The sequence below is a fragment of the Ranitomeya imitator genome, chromosome 1, assembly GCF_032444005.1.
Source record: "Ranitomeya imitator isolate aRanImi1 chromosome 1, aRanImi1.pri, whole genome shotgun sequence".
NCBI lineage: Eukaryota > Metazoa > Chordata > Amphibia > Anura > Dendrobatidae > Ranitomeya > Ranitomeya imitator.
Genome location: NC_091282.1, coordinates 333282912 through 333299197, shown reverse-complemented (window position 1 = coordinate 333299197; position 16286 = coordinate 333282912). Strand labels below are relative to the sequence as shown.

General features: G+C 44.7%; 1 protein-coding gene across 4 annotated transcripts in view; it reads left to right on the top strand.

The window, feature by feature from the left end:
• Positions 1 to 16286, top strand: part of ANKRD13A (ankyrin repeat domain 13A) — a 74711-nt gene that overhangs the window by 32104 nt on the left and 26321 nt on the right. For all 4 annotated transcript variants that reach the window (XR_011319445.1, XR_011319444.1, XM_069759244.1 and 1 more), the window contains exon 6: positions 8573 to 8716. Coding sequence is in view for 2 of the 4 variants with exons in the window: in XM_069759244.1 (XP_069615345.1) it covers positions 8573 to 8716 (144 nt within the window). In the remaining 2 variants the exon portion in view is untranslated. The remainder of the gene's footprint in view (positions 1 to 8572; positions 8717 to 16286) is intronic.

Sequence of the window (16286 nt, the reverse complement as noted above, 5' to 3'; positions counted from 1 at the left end):
TTTAAATTTTGATTGGGGTGAAAGGGGGGTGATTTGAACTTTTTTTTTTTTTTTAATTTTGGCATGCTTCAATAGCCTCCATAGGAGGCTAGAAGCATGCACAATTCGATCGCCTCTGCTACATAGAGGTGAAGTACAGATCACCTCTATATAGCAGGGATGCTTTGAACGCCGACCACAGGGTTGCGCTCAAAGCAATCGGCCATCAACAACCATAGAGGTCTCAAGGAGACCTCTGGTTGTTATGGCAACGCACCGATGACCCCTGATCATGTGATGGGGTCAGCGGTGCGAGCACTTCCGGCCGGGAGCGCTAGTTAAATGCAGCTGTCAGAGTTTGACAGTGGCATTTAACTAGTTAATGGGCGCGGGTGGATCGCGATTCCGCGCGCACATGTCAGTTGTACAAAACAGCTGACATGTCGCGGCTTTGAGGTGGGCTCTCCGCCGGAGCCCACCTCAAAGCGGGGGTTCTGCCAGCTGATGTACTATTCCGTCAGCTGGCAGAAAGGGGTTAATGGGAACCTGTCACCCCCAAAATTGAAGATGAGCTAAGCCCACCGGCACCAGGGGCTTGTCTACAGCATTCTGTAATGCTGTAGATAAGCCCCCGATGTATCCTGAAAGATGAGAAAAAGAGGTTAGATTATACTCACCTGGGTGGGCGGTCCTGGTTCAATGGGTGTCGCGGTCCGTTCTGGGGCCTCCTTTCTTCATAGGATGACGTCCTCTTCTGGTCTTCACACTGCAGCTCCAGCGCAGGCGTACTTTGTCTGCCTTGTTGAGGGCAGAGCAAACTACTGCAGTGCGCAGGCGTGGGGCCTCTCTGACATCAACAAGGCAGGCAAAGTACGCCGGAGCCACAGCGTGAATACAAGAAGAGGACATCATCGTAAGAAGATGGGAGGGACTGGACTGCAGCGGGGCCACCCCTGGATGACTAATAATATAGCTTCTCTCTCATCTTTCAGGATACATCGGGGCTTATCTACAGCATTACAGAATGCTGTAGATAAGCCCCTGATGCTGGTGGGCTAAGCTCATCTTCGATTTTGGGGGTGACTGGTTCCCTTTAAGTAAAAATGTCCTCAATTGTAGACAGTTTTAAGAAATTTCAAGGTCGGACCAGGACTTTGTCCAAGTTTTGTTTTTTTTGTTTTTTTTTAACCCCTTTACCCCCAAGGGTGGTTTGCACGTCAATGACCAGGCCAATTTTTACAATTCTGACCACTGTCCCTTTATGAGGTTATAACTCTGGAACGCTTCAACGGATCCTGGTGATTCTGACATTGTTTTCTCGTGACATATTGTACTTCATGATAGTGGTAAAATTTCTTTGATAGTACCTGCGTTTATTTGTGAAAAAAACGGAAATTTGGCGAAAATTTTGCAATTTTCAAACTTTGAATTTTTATGCAATTAAATCACAGAGATATGTCACACAAAATACTTAATAAGTAACATTTCCCACATGTCTACTTTACATCAGCACAATTTTGGAACCAAAATTTTTTTTTGTTAGGGAGTTATAAGGGTTAAAAGTTGACCAGCAATTTCTCATTTTTACAACACCATTTTTTTTTTAGGGACCACATCTCATTTGAAGTCATTTTGAGGGGTCTATATGATAGAAAATACCCAAGTGTGACACCATTCTAAAAACTACACCCCTCAAGGTGCTCAAAACCACATTCAAGAAGTTTATTAACCCTTCAGGTGTTTCATAGGAATTTTTGGAATGTTTAAATAAAAATGAACATTTTAACTTTTTTTCACAAAAAATTTACTTCAGCTCCAATTTGTTTTATTTTACCAAGGGTAACAGGAGAAAATGGACCCCAAAAGTTGTTGTACAATTTGTCCTGAGTACGCCGATACCCCATATGTGGGGGTAAACCACTGTTTGGGTGCATGACAGAGCTTGGAAGCGAAGGAGGGCAATTTGACTTTTCAATGCAAAATTGACAGGAATTGAGATGGGACACCGTGTTGCGTTTGGAGAGCCACTGATGTGTTTAAACATTGAAACCCCCCACAAGTGACACCATTTTGGAAAGTAGACCCCCTAAGGAACTTATCTAGAGGTGTAGTGAGCACTTTGACCCACCAAGTGCTTCACAGAAGTTTATAATGCAGAACCGTAAAAATAAAAAATCATATTTTTTCACAAAAATTATATTTTCGCCCCCAATTTTTTATTTTTCCAAGGGTAAGAGAAGAAATTGGACCTCAAAAGTTGTTGTACAATTTGTCCTGAGTACGCTGATACCCCATATGTGGCGGTAAACCACTGTTTGGGCACATGGTAGAGCTCGGAAGGGAAGGAGCACCGTTTGACTTTTCATGCCAAAATTGACAGGAATTGAGATGGGACGCCATGTTGCATTTGGAGAGCCACTGATGTGCCTAAACATTGAAACCCCCCACAAGTGACAACATTTTGGAAAGTAGACCCCCTAAGGAACTTATCTGGATGTGTGGTGAGCACTTTGACCCACCAAGGGCTTCACAGAAGTTTATAATGCAGAGCCATAAAAATAAAACAATTTTTTTCCCACAAAAATTATTTTTTAGCCCCCAGTTTTGTATTTTCCCTAGGGTAACAGGAGAAATTGGACCCCAAAAGTTGTTGTCCAATTTGTCCGGAGTACGCTGATACCCCATATGTGGGGGGGGAACCACCGTTTGGGCGCATGGGAGGGCTCGGAAGGGAAGGAGCATCATTTGGAATGCAGACTTAGATGGATTGGTCTGCAGGCGTCACATTGCGTTTGCAGAGCCCCTAATGTACCTAAACAGTAGAAACCCCCCACAAGTGACACCATATTGGAAACTAGACCCCCCCACAAACTTATCTAGATGTGTTGTGAGAACTTTTGAACCCCCAAGTGTTTCACTACAGTTTATAACGCAGAGCCGTGAAAATAAAAAATCTTTTTGTTTTCCCACAAAAATTATTTTTTAGCCCCCAGTTTTGTATTTTCTCAAGGGTAACAGGAGAAATTGGACCCCAAATGTTGTTGTCCTATTTGTCCTGAGTACGCTGATACCCCATATGTTGGGGTAAACCCCTGTTTGAGCACACGGGAGAGCTCGAAAGGAAAGGAGCACTGTTTTACTTTTTCAACGCAGAATTGGCTGGAATTGAGATCGGACGCCATGTCGTGTTTGGAGAGCCCCTGATGTGCCTAAACAGTGGAAACCCCCCAATTATAACTGAAACCCTAATCCAAACACACCCCTAACCTTAATTCCAACGGTAACCCTAACCACACCTCTAACCCTGACACACCCCTAACCCTAATCCCAACCCTATTCCCAAGTGTAAATGTAATCTAAACCCTAACCCTAACTTTAGCCCCAACCCTAACTCTAGCCCTAGCCCTACCCCTAACCCTAGCCCTAATGGGAAAATGGAAATAAATACATTTTTTTTATTTTTCCCTAACTAAGGGGGTGATGAAGGGGGGTGTGATTTACTTTTATAGCGGGTTTTTTAGCGGATTTTTATGATTGGCAGCCGTCACACACTGAAAGATGCTTTTTATTGCAAAAAATATTTTTTGCGTTACCACATTTTGAGAGCTATAATTTTTCCATATTTTGGTCCACAGAGTCATGTGAGGTCTTGTTTTTTGCGGGACGAGTTGACGTTTTTATTGGTAACATTTTCGGGCACGTGACTTTTTTGATCGCTTTTTATTCCGATTTTTGTGAGGAAGTATGACCAAAAACCAGCTATTCATGAATTTCTCTTGGGGGAGGCGTTTATACCGTTCCGCGTTTGGTAAAATTGATAAAGCAGTTTTATTCTTCGGGTCAGTACGATTACATCGACACCTCATTTATATCATTTTTTTATGTTTTGGCGCTTTTATACGATAAAAACTATTTTACAGAAAAAATAATTATTTTTGCATCGCTTTATTCTCAGGACTATAACTTTATTTTTTTGCTGATGATGCTGTATGGCGGTTCATTTTTTGCGGGACAAGATGACGTTTTCAGCGGTACCATGGTTATTTATATCTGTCTTTTTGATTGCGTGTTATTCCACTTTTTGTTCGGCGGTATGATAATAAAGCGTTGTTTTTTGCCTCTCTTTTTTTTTTTCTTTTTTTCTTACGGTGTTTACTGAAGGGGTTAACTAGTGGGCCAGTTTTATAGGTCGGGTCGTTACGGACGCGGCGATGCTAAATATGTGCACTTTTATTGTTTTTTTTTTTATTTAGATGAAGAAATGTATTTATGGGAATAATATTTTTTTTTTTTTTTTTTTCATTATTGAGGAATATTTTTTTAAATTTTTTTTTTTTACTCATTTGGAAATTTTTTTTTTTAACTTTTTTACTTTGTCCCAGGGGGGGGACATCATAGATCAGTGATCTGACAGTTTGCACAGCACTCTGTCAGATCACTGATCTGACATGCAGCGCTGCAGCCTTCACAGTGCCTGCTCTGAGCAGGCTCTGTGAAGACACCTCCCTCCCTGCAGGACCCGGATCCGCGGCCATCTTGGATCCGGGCCTGGAACAAGCAGGGAGCGAGGTAAGACCCTCGCAGCAACGCGATCACATCGCGTTGCTGCGGGGGTCTCAGGGAAGCCCGCAGGGAGCCCCCTCCCTGCGCGGTGCTTCCTTGCACCACCGGCACATCGCGATCATCTTTGATCGCGGTGTGCCGGGGGTTAATGTGCCGGGGGCGGTCCGTGACCGCTCCTGGCACATAGTGCCGGATGTCAGCTGCAATAAGCAGCTGACACCCGGCCGCGATCGGCGGCGCTTCCCCCGTGAGCGCTGCCGATCGCTATGACGTACTATCCTGTCCAGGGTCAGATAGGCCCAGGGCACCTCGACGGGATAGTACGTCTAAGGTCACAGAGGGGTTAATTTTTGCCCTCTGTGTATTTGAGTTTGATGTACCTGTATTAGAGTATTATTGGTGGCGTAACCTGACAAACTTTGCTGACATTCCATCTTATCTTGCGTGAGATGGAATTGAGCCTTTTTTTTTGTTTGTTTGTTTTTTTTCATAGTGGTGAGTTCAAGAAGCAGAATGAAGTGGGGGAAGAAGTGTCTCTTCTCTGATAAGACATACTACAAAGTTTCTCATGTTCTCTTGAATTATTTATTTGTTTAATTGTACAGTTTCCACTTTAAGGGGATTGACCACGATCTAGACAACCCTTTTTTTAAGTGCCGTAAAATAAAAATTACCTTTCCACTCCCCTTCACGCTGGTGCAGTTTTAGTGATAGCGGCGCCAGGTCTCCTGGTGTGTGCATGACATTAAAGAGGTATTCCCATCTCCATTATCCTATCCCAATATGTATTATGTAGAATTAATAATAATTGCAAATGCCTCAAATTAGAAATGTAGTATAGTTCTCATAAGTCGCTGTGGTTACAATCATTATCGGTAAACTAGTTGTCACTATATGAGTGGTCGTAGCCTTGGATACTGAAGCTACTGCAATAGCCCAGATTTATGTGGCAAGGTAGGATCCTGCTGTAATTAAAGTCTGAGGGGTGGAGTGCTCAGTCAGAGAGCCGATGTGCTTCAGTACTCGCATGACATAATGTTATGCAAGCTCCGGTAGACAAGACGCCGACAACACTGGATCTGCGCTGGCACGGGAGGTGTGGATAAGGTATTTTTAGTTTACTTGGGAGACTACAGTATTTGAGTATTAAGAATGGCATGGACCAATTGGTGGATAATCCATTTATGTTCAAAATTCAGTGCTGATCATTATATAATGATTTGTAACCCTTTAAAGGTACCGTCACACTTAGCAACGCTGCAGCGATACCGACAACGATCCGGATCGCTGCAGCGTCGCTGTTTGGTCGCTGGAGAGCTGTCACACAGACCGCTCTCCAGCGACCAACGATGCCGGTAACCAGGGTAAACATCGGGTAACTAAGCGCAGGGCCGCGCTTAGTAACCCAATGTTTACCCTGGTTACCATCCTAAAAGTAAAAAAAACAAACGCTACATACTTACCTACAGCCGTCTGTCCTCCAGCGCTGTGCTCTGCTCTCCTCCTGTACTGTCTGTGTGAGCACAGCGGCCGGAAAGCAGAGCGGTGACGTCACCGCTCTGCTTTCCGGCTGACCGACGCTCACAGCCAGTACAGGAGGAGAGCAGAGCACAGCGCTGGAGGACAGACGGCTGTAGGTAAGTATGTAGTGTTTGTTTTTTTTACTTTTAGGATGGTAACCAGGGTAAACATCGGGTTACTAAGCGCGGCCCTGCGCTTAGTTACCCGATGTTTACCCTGGTTACCAGTGAAGACATCGCTGAATCGGTGTCACACACGCCGATTCAGCGATGTCTGCGGGGAGTCCAGCGACCAAATAAAGTTCTGGACTTTCTTCCCCGACCAGCGACAGCACAGCAGGGGCCTGATCGCTGCTGCCTGTCACACTGGACGATATCGCTAGCGAGGACGCTGCAACGTCACGGATCGCTAGCAATATCGTCTAGTGTGACGGTACCTTAAGGGTCAAAGCTACAAGTCTCCTGAATCGCATTACATAGTTAAGGGTAGATGAGCATTTTTTTCCTCCCATTCATACTGTGGGGAGTACTTCTCTACACAAAAATGACTTTATGATCAAGACTCGAGATGAGCTGAAACGTTAAATATTAGTCACCTCTTCATATCTGGTCTTTGATTGTAAACTATATTTGGCAAAAACAAATCACAGAGAAATCTTTCTCTTAGAGAGTGCTGTATCTTGGAAATAATTGCCGAATGGATTCTCTTTACGAGCGCCTTAGTCTCAATTGATTGGGTGCTGAGCATTTAAATTCTGTCATGTTTATTCCGTAATAATCCCTTCTCATTGTTGTAATGGTGTGTAAGTGTATAAAACCACTCGCTGATCGCCGACCTCTCCGTTTTCTAGCACTGCTCCAGTCTTACATGACCACCCTGCAGCCGGCTCATGCAGAGTCTTCTGGAGCGGTAGCTGCTTTCCCAGTTTAAGGGCTCATTCAGACAGTGAGTTTTCTCGTATTAAAAAAATCTGTCCTCTCCATCAATGATTATCAGAATTTAGTTAGTGTCAGATTTTGATATCAGAAGTTCATCAGTTTTTCTCGCATGTAAAAAAAAATTAGGTGTCTCAAGCTTCTTCTGTCAAACAGTTTATGAAAAAAAGGACAGCACATGGATGGCATGATGCTGTACAATTTTTTATTTTTTTTTTTTAACTACTTTCACCCCATAGGCTTGCATTTGGCAAGTTTGATCCAAGAATTGATGAAAATCGGAAATGTCTTATATGACTTTGTGCAGACTACTGGGTCAACAAAAATACACGGACATTTGAACAACCCCACAGATCAGTGGAAAACTGATTTTGGAATGAGCCCTAAGTCTGAGGCTTAAAACAAGGCTTCTTAGACTTAGGGGACCGTCACACAGTGCCATTTTGATCGCTACGACGTTACGATTCGTGACTTTCCAGCGATATCCATACGATATCGCTGTGTCTGACACGCAGCAGCGTTCAGGGACCCCGCTGAGAATCGTACGTCGTAGCAGATCGTTTGGAACATTCTTTCGTCGCTGGATCTCCCGCTGTCATCGCTAGATCGGTGTGTGTGACACCGATCCAGCGATGCGTTCGCTTGTAACCAGGGTAAACATCGGGTTACTAAGCGCAGGGCCGCGCTTAGTAACCCGATGTTTATCCTGGTTACCATCGTAAATGTAAAAAAAAACAAACAGTACATACTTACATTCCGGTGTCCGTCAGGTCCCTTGCCGTCTGCTTCCCGCACTGACTGACTGCCGGCCATAAAGTGAAAGCAGAGCACAGCGCGCTGTGCTGTGCTTTCACTTTACGGCCGGCAGTCAGTCAGTGCGGGAAGCAGACGGCAAGGGACAGACACCGGAATGTAAGTATGTAGTGTTTTGGGTTTTTTTTTACGCTGGTAACCAGGGTAAACATCGGGTTACTAAGTGCGGCCCTGCACTTAGTAACCCGATGTTTACCCTGGTTACCCGGGGACTTCGGCATCGTTGGTCGCTGGAGAGCTGTCTGTGTGACAGCTCTCCAGCGACCACACAATGACTTACCAACGATCACGGCCAGGTCGTATCGCTGGTCGTGATCGTTGGTAAATCGTATAGTGTGACGGTACCCTTAGATTGAGAAAGCTTCTGATCCACAGACAAAACCTTATGTGAGCTGTCTAGCCTGTTTTCAGATCACATGGGCCAGGCGAGGACCAGAGCAGTGCTGGAAACCATGGAAGACTGCGTTCTGTAAGAATTTTAATACACTTGGAGAGCATTACATAGATAATTATTCGAGCGGATTATGGAATGAAGATGTTGATGAGATTTCTTCTTGAATACATTCACACGCAATAAGGAAACCAAAATTTTATCCTCTCTGGCTGTGGAAGGATAGCCAGAAACTATTGACATCAGCTGGATATCTAGCTTTGCAAGTGCTGAAAATCGCTCTTCATTTATAGCAAATTTGCCCCCAAAGGAAAATTGTTTTGTGCTTGGGGGCGGAAAAATGTTAACGTATTTGTCCATTATCTTGCAGTTCCATTGTTCTCCAGGTTCTGTCCCAGCGATATTTGTCGGATATGGAAAAGTGGGGCCAAACTTCGTGTTGATGCCACTCTGTTGGGTTTTGAGAACATGAGCTGGATCCGAGGAAAGCATAGCTTTATATTTAAAGAGGAAGGTGAGATCTGATCTTCATTATGACCCTGTCTGCCAGGTTCTAAAAAGATTTTGTCAGTTGTGGTATTTATCTTTATATTTTCCTCTTCTCTATTTGAGACTGGGTACAAATCTGCATAGTGCATTCACTTTTCACTTCTGTTGACCAAAAACATGAAAAATTAAGCATCTATAAGGCAACACTTGATTTTATTTTTTAATTCTCGGTTGCCTTTAGTTTTGTTTGGCTACACCAAGTTTCTGTTTTTTTGAGTAAGCTGTATAATTTATTTTGTTTGCATCCATTTTTTTCATTATCTTCCATCACAAAAACAGGATTAGTTGAAAAATTCAAGATGTGAACAAAGCTTAAAGAGGCACGATCTCCTCCTGGAAATGTTATGATGTTAAAGGAGACAATATATGTGACAAAATCTTACTCCAATATACTGTACTGGTGTAAAGTTTAGACACACCTGTTAATTCAGCGGTTTGCTTTGTTCTTCTTTTGGATTGTCCACAGCATGGTTTTGTTGTCTTGAGTCTGAATTTACAAAGGAACAGTCGATTCCTCAAAGTACCCACTCCCCACTTTTACTAGGATGATCGCTTTACACACCCTTGGCATCCTTCATAGAGTAGTCACCTGGAATGGCTTTCCAAAAGTCTTAGAGGAGTTCCCAGAGATGCTGAGCACTTGGTGGTTTCTTTGCCTTCAATCCGTTGTCCAACTCATCCCAAACTATTGCAATTGGTTTGAGGTCAGTTGATTGTCATGTCATCTAACCTAAAACTCCAACCCTCTCTTTCTTGGTCACATAGCTCTTGCGTAGCCTGGAGGTGTATTTTGGATCATTGTATTATTGCAATACAAACAGTCCCATTAAGTACAAACCAGGTGGGTTGGCATGTCATTGTGGAATGCTCTGGCAACACCAACAATAAAGAAAGGCAAGCCAAAAATAATAAAAAGAAATCGCTTTATTCAAGTATGAAAAGTCAAATACCATATGTATTAATATTAAGACAACACAAGTGCGACTAAAAGCGTGAACACCTGGAAAGTGTAATGAAAAATAACCTGCCTGCTATGACAACATGTAAATGGATAACCTGGATATCTTAATGCATATAGTCAATTAGTGAAAACTCCTAAACATACACATGCGTAGGTTAAATGGTAAGTATGTGGTGGAGGATCGACCAAACCAAATTCACCTCCCATATAAAACATATATATGTACAGAAGTTGTATAGTAAGTACAGCTATATTAGAACACTCCAAATATAGAGATATAGATGAAGCATAAGTAATATCAAATATCCAAGAGATACCTATCAGGAGGCAGAGGCAGGGAACCATGGATCCAATGCACGTTTCACATGGAGAGGTCTTGTCTAGGTGTCCTGTGGCAGCCATGCTGGGTAAGCGTGAATTTTGAAAAAAATATCAAGTGTCACCAGCAAAGCATCTCCACACAGTCACCCCTCACCCTCCATGCTTCATGGTGGGCACATGTAGAAACTATCGATGTGTTACTTGGGCCACATAAATCTTATTGTTTGTAGTCCTCGGTAGTGGCTTTTTTTTTTTTTAAACAACTTGACCATTATGGCCTCCTTGCAGTCTCCTCTGGACAGTTGATTTTGATGTCTGAGGATCATTAAGGCTGTTTATCTGATGTTCCATCAATTTGCTGTTTGTTGAAGCTGGTAAATGATGAATGCATCCTCTGCAGCTGAGGTAATTCTTGGTCGTCCTTTCCTGAGCCAGTCCTCATGAAAAAGCCAGTTTCATCATAATGATTGCTGTTCCTGACTGAACTTGAATGTCCTCATAGTGAATTGTCCTCATAGTTTTAGCAACTTACCAGATTGACTGACCATGCCTACTTGGTTGAGTGGTTCTTACTATATTCTGGCTTCAAACTTTTGTGTAATATGGCTTAGCACTGTGTGGAACAGTGCACTAAAAGTGCCTATGTTAAAAAAAAAAAAAATCCTGGTGGTTTCAAACGCTTTTTTGAAGGTCGGCGATTCCACAAATGAACTCTTGATGAGGTGTGCTTGTTAATTGAAAGCAATTCCAAGTGACTGCATGATGTAGCTGCGTTAGAGGATACCAAGGGTTTATAAAGCGGTCATTAAGAGTGAAAGGGGGTATTTTTAGGAATCTAAGTTTTTAACCCACATTTTGGTTTGTTTCACACTTTTTGTTTTCTTGACTCCTTGTTTTCATGTGTTACTTCGTGATTTTGCTGCTTCAGTCTGAGTCCACACTGGGCAAATTCCAATAAAAACCAGGAAAACCATTAAATAAGCAAATGTGACCAAACTTTTGACCAATGCTATATGTAGTATTGCTCTGTGAATAGAAAAAAACGTTTGTGCTTTGTAGTCTGCAGGCAACCTCTGTGATTGAGAGGTGTTCTCGTATAACATCCTACCTGATCACTGAAAGAACTGTTCAGCTACACAAGTGCACAGCCTGACATGGGTCTACCAGGGCAGGAGAAGCTCAACAGGACCTGCATAGATCTTTCTCATGCTGTAGTTCCTGAAAAGACATGCAAAGAAGCATGGCAGCAGGATAGGAGATCAAAGCTCCTATTACCTGAAGGATGCCTTCACAAGTGTGTGTCTGCAAAACTGTGCCCAGGATTTGCAGTACAGAGCTGTGAAATCAGAAGTAAATCTTCTTGTTTCCTAAGCATAATGAATTTTTATCTAGCCTCAGTCTTCCATGCAGTCAGCTAGAGGAAGATGTCTTCTTGTGTTACAGCCCTGTTGCAGCATCCGATGGAGGTATGAATGTTTATTATACTGCTCCTCCGACAGTTGAGACACTTCTCCGGAGCTGTTTCTTCAGATTGCAGCCTGTCCTGACTTTATCACATTCTTCTTGTTTGCCATTCCCCAGAAAACTAGCTGGCAGGCAGCAGTTCATTACTGCTGAAGGAACATTAGAATAACCTTTTAAATAAGCATATTTTAGGCTAGATTTCAGTTTGGCAATTATCTTTATTCGGACTCCCATGACAGCACACGAGAGAGAGGGGATCCGCCCTTAAGGAACAGGAAACCTACAGATACAAAAGGGCGGCACCTCTCCCCATGCATCAGTTGGTTTCCTGTTCCTGAAGGGACTGGATGCCTATAGATACTACAGGAGTCCAGGCCGGCCGGACCGATTCTGGTGGCGAGAGGGTCTCCCACTTCGGCCGGTGCGGGTACCTGAAGTAGTCACGGTGGCCCTGGCAGGGCGGCACGGCGGTGACTAGGCAGCGAGGAGCGGTCGCCAGAGGGTGTCCGGTCTCCGGGGCCAGCGTCTGGTAAGTCGCCCTTCCCGTGGGCTGTGGGTCTCTCTGGAGCAGGGGGGAGCGCGGCGGCATCTGGGGGGCGCCGATCGGATCGTAGCTGGCCGGCCTCGGCGTTCCACGAGAGCTGCAGCGCTGACAGGAAGCGCTGTAAGCTGTGGTGACGTCGGGGGGCGGAGCCAGCGACGTCTTCCGGATCGGTGAGCTCCTGCGCATGCGCGGGGGCTCCAAGATGGCGGCGCCCACCGGAGATCATGCCGCAATCCCTCCGGAGCGATGATTGATTCCCCACAGCTGCGGGGGGGCGGGAAAATTAAACAAGCAAGCTGGGCAAGGTGCGCTGACCGAAGGAGGGGCCTTATAAGGCGGCTCCAGCAGCATGTTCCCGGGTTCTGGCTCCAATTTACTGAAAATGGATTCAGATCAGGATCAGCAGGTTGTGCTGCTGGAACAAGCATCCCAGAAACCCAAGGAGAAGGAACATGAAAAAAGGAGCGATGGTTCGGGCCGCAGAAGCTCCTCCAGACAGGGGTCTGGAGGGTCAGTCAAAAAGGATCCCCCTCGTGCTTCGGTATTTCTGGGTGTGAGCAGCCACTGGTAAGTGATCTTCGAGAAAGTTCACTTAGTGACTAGTCTCCCCTCATGTGTTTTATGCAGGGAAGGAAAAACGTCAGTAAGGCGAAGCATAGGGAATGTGCCATCTGCGGGGTTCCCTTGCCTGACTCACACCCTAAAAAACTATGTGACCCCTGTATCCAGCAGACGGTGAGGTTCTGGAAGGAGGGGAGGGGGTATAGCATGTAGATTTTACACTCTAGTCTACCTTACTTATCCCCGTAGGTAGCCGAAGAATCCTCCTCTATTACGGCCAGTCTCAAGGAGATGATTAGAATGGAGGTTAAAGAGTCCTTTAAAAACCTTTCACAGTCAGGAGGTTCTAGGCAGAGAACTGAGTGGGCATCTGATTCGTCTGTGGAAAAGGACAAGTCCGAAGAATCAGACAATTCAGCAGCATCATCCTCCTCTTCGGAAGAAGACGCTGCTCGGTTTTGCCTACCCCTAGAAAGGATAGACAAATTGGTAAAGGCGGTCAGAGGCACAATGGGTATATCGGAACCCAAGCCTCAACTATCCAAAGAACAAATGATGTTCAGTGGATTGGAGCAAAAGAAGCGCAGAGTGTTTCCTTTAAATGAGAAAATACAAGATCTTATTAATAGGGAATGGAGGAAACCTGAGAGAAAAGGCTCCTTACCACCTGCGCAAAAACGCCGATACCCTTTTGATGACCCAGCAGTAGGTAACTGGGAGAAAGCACCCAAGCTGGATGCAGCAATTGCCAAGGTAGCTAAACGATCTTCTCTCCCATTTGAAGATATGGGAACACTTAAAGACCCCCTGGATAGGAAAGTGGATACCTTCCTGAAGGGAACCTGGGAGATGGCAGCTGGCTCCTTAAGACCTGCGGTAGCTTCAACCTGCACGGCAAGGTCAATGATGGTCTGGCTGGACCAGTTGGAGACCCAATTAAAACAAGGGGCCTCTAGAGAGTCCATTCTCTCAGCATTACCTGTAATCCAGGAGGGGGCGGCTTTTTTATCAGACGCCTCAATTGACTCCGTAAAGTTGGCAGCTAGAGCAGCAGGACTTTCTAATGCTGCAAGGAGAGCCCTATGGCTGAAATGCTGGCCGGGGGATATGCAGGCAAAAGCGAAGCTCTGCGCTATCCCTTGTAAAGGCGAATATTTATTTGGGCCTACCCTGGATGAACTCCTGGAGAAAGCAGGAGATGATAAGAAAAAGTTTCCCAACCTGTTCAATCCATACCGTCGTCCCTTCAACAAAAGAAGGTTCAACCGGGGAGGAAAGCGAGCTTTTTCACCAGGGAGAGATCGTCCCAGATGGGAGGATAGGCGAAAGCGAGGTACAGGTCTCATGTTTCGCCGTAACCAGACGGAAAATAAAAAACAAGACCAATGACTGGCAATTCCAGTGGGAGGGAGACTATTGCATTTCTCGGCAGAGTGGTCGAAAATCACAAACAGCGTTTGGATAAAAGACACTGTTTCCCATGGTCTCAAGCTGGAATTTGTTCATATTCCACAGGACAAATTTAGGTTAACACCCTGGCGCTCATCTCCCACTGAACAATTCGCCCTAGAAGAGGAAGTGAAGACTCTTTGTTCCAAAAATGTTTTGGTAGAAGTGCCGTATTCTCAGGCAGGGGAAGGGTTTTACTCTCCCCTGTTCCTAATCCAGAAGCCTGATAAATCTTACAGGACCATTATAAATCTTAAGGGTCTCAATAAGTTTTTGGTGAAACATACCTTCAAAATGGAGTCCATCAATTCGGCAATAAAAATGCTTTTCAACAACTGTTTCATGGTAGTAGTGGATTTGAAAGATGCCTACTATCATGTACCCATTCATGCTGATTTCCAACGATACCTGAGGGTAGCGATACTAATGGGGGGTAGGATTCGACATTTTCAATTCAGAGCGCTCCCCTTTGGGATCACCTCGGCACCTAGGGTGTTTACTAAAATAATTGCGGAAGTTATGGCGCATTTAAGAGAGTCAAATATCCTTATAGTCCCCTACTTAGACGATTTCCTCATTGTAGGTAACTCGGTAGATCATTGTCTGTCACAATGGGAGATTGCTAAAACCAAACTAGAACGGTTGGGTTGGATCATAAACTTTGAAAAATCTAAATTACAGCCCCTAAATGTTCAAAAATTCCTGGGGTTAATGTTGAATTCAGTGACACAGCAGTGTCTCCTCCCTATAGAGAAAATGGACCAAATTCAGAGTTTTGTATTAAGAGCAATCAATACACCTTCCATGACACTTAGGCAAGCAATGTCTCTACTTGGGTCACTCACATCTTGCATCCCAGCAGTTAAGTGGGCTCAGTTCCACACCAGGTCCCTACAAAATGAAGTCCTGTTCCATGACAGAGCCTTAGGAGGCGCATTGAATGGAAAATTGACATTGAGGCCGATAACATTGAATTCCCTTAGATGGTGGCTAGATAAACAAAATTTATCAGCAGGGGTTCCCTGGATGATAGATGTCACCCACGTGATAACCACGGATGCCAGCTCTTCAGGGTGGGGAGCCTATATGGGGGACATGGTGGTCCAGGGACAGTGGGAACCCTTCACAACATTTTCATCAAATCAAAGAGAGTTGTTGGCGGTTGAACTGGCTGTTAAAAAATTCCTCGTATATCTGCAGGGCCAGCACGTCAGAATTCTGTCGGACAACAGAGTGGCGGTCGCTTACATAAACCGGCAAGGGGGAACTCGTTCCGAAACTTTAATGCGGATCACGGATCGGTTGTTCCAGGTGGCAGAGCTCAATTTTCTATCTTTGACAGCTCTTCACATCAAAGGGAAAGAAAATGTGGCAGCAGATTTCCTCAGCCGAAATGTGTTAAAACAGGGAGAGTGGTCTCTCAACGAGGACATTTTCAACCTTGTCGTCCGCAGATGGGGTCAACCAGTGGTGGATCTATTCGCCACCAGAAACAACAGAAAAGTAAAACTTTTTTGCTCCCTAAATCCCAGGGAGAATCCCCTGGCGATAGACGCGTTTCTCATAAAATGGGATTTTCCACTAGCCTATGCTTTCCCACCACTGAACCTGATACCTCTAGTGGTGAGGAAAATCAGGGAGGATCGAGCGAAAGTCATCCTTATCGCCCCCTTTTGGCCCAGAAGAACCTGGTTTGCCTGGCTCAAGACAATGTCTGTAGCGGTCCCCTGGGTACTGCCAGAGATCCCGAACTTGCTTTCGCAGGGACCGATCTCCCATCCACAAGTGACGGGGCTCCATTTGACGGCATGGTGTTTGAACGGTCACTATTAGTGGGAAAAGGCTTCTCTCCAAACTTGGTGGAGACGCTCCTAAAGAGTAGAAAGCAAATAACTACGAAAATCTACTCTAGGACTTGGAGAAAGTTCTTGTCTTGTTCAAAGTTTAATATCCAAGACGGGGTGCCAGTACAACAAATCCTAGAGTTCCTACAGAAGGGGTTCGAGTTGAAACTCTCTCCTAGTACCCTTAGGGTACAGGTCTCAGCTTTAGGTGCCCTGTTTTCCTGTAATATAGCGAATAACTACTGGATAGCGAGGTTTATGAAGGCAGTTAGTAGATCTACACCACTGCATAAAGACAGAACAGTTCCATGGGATTTAAATTTAGTTCTGTCCTCTCTAACTAAACCCCCCTTTGAACCTCTGCAGGAGGCCTCGATCAAAATGTTGACAC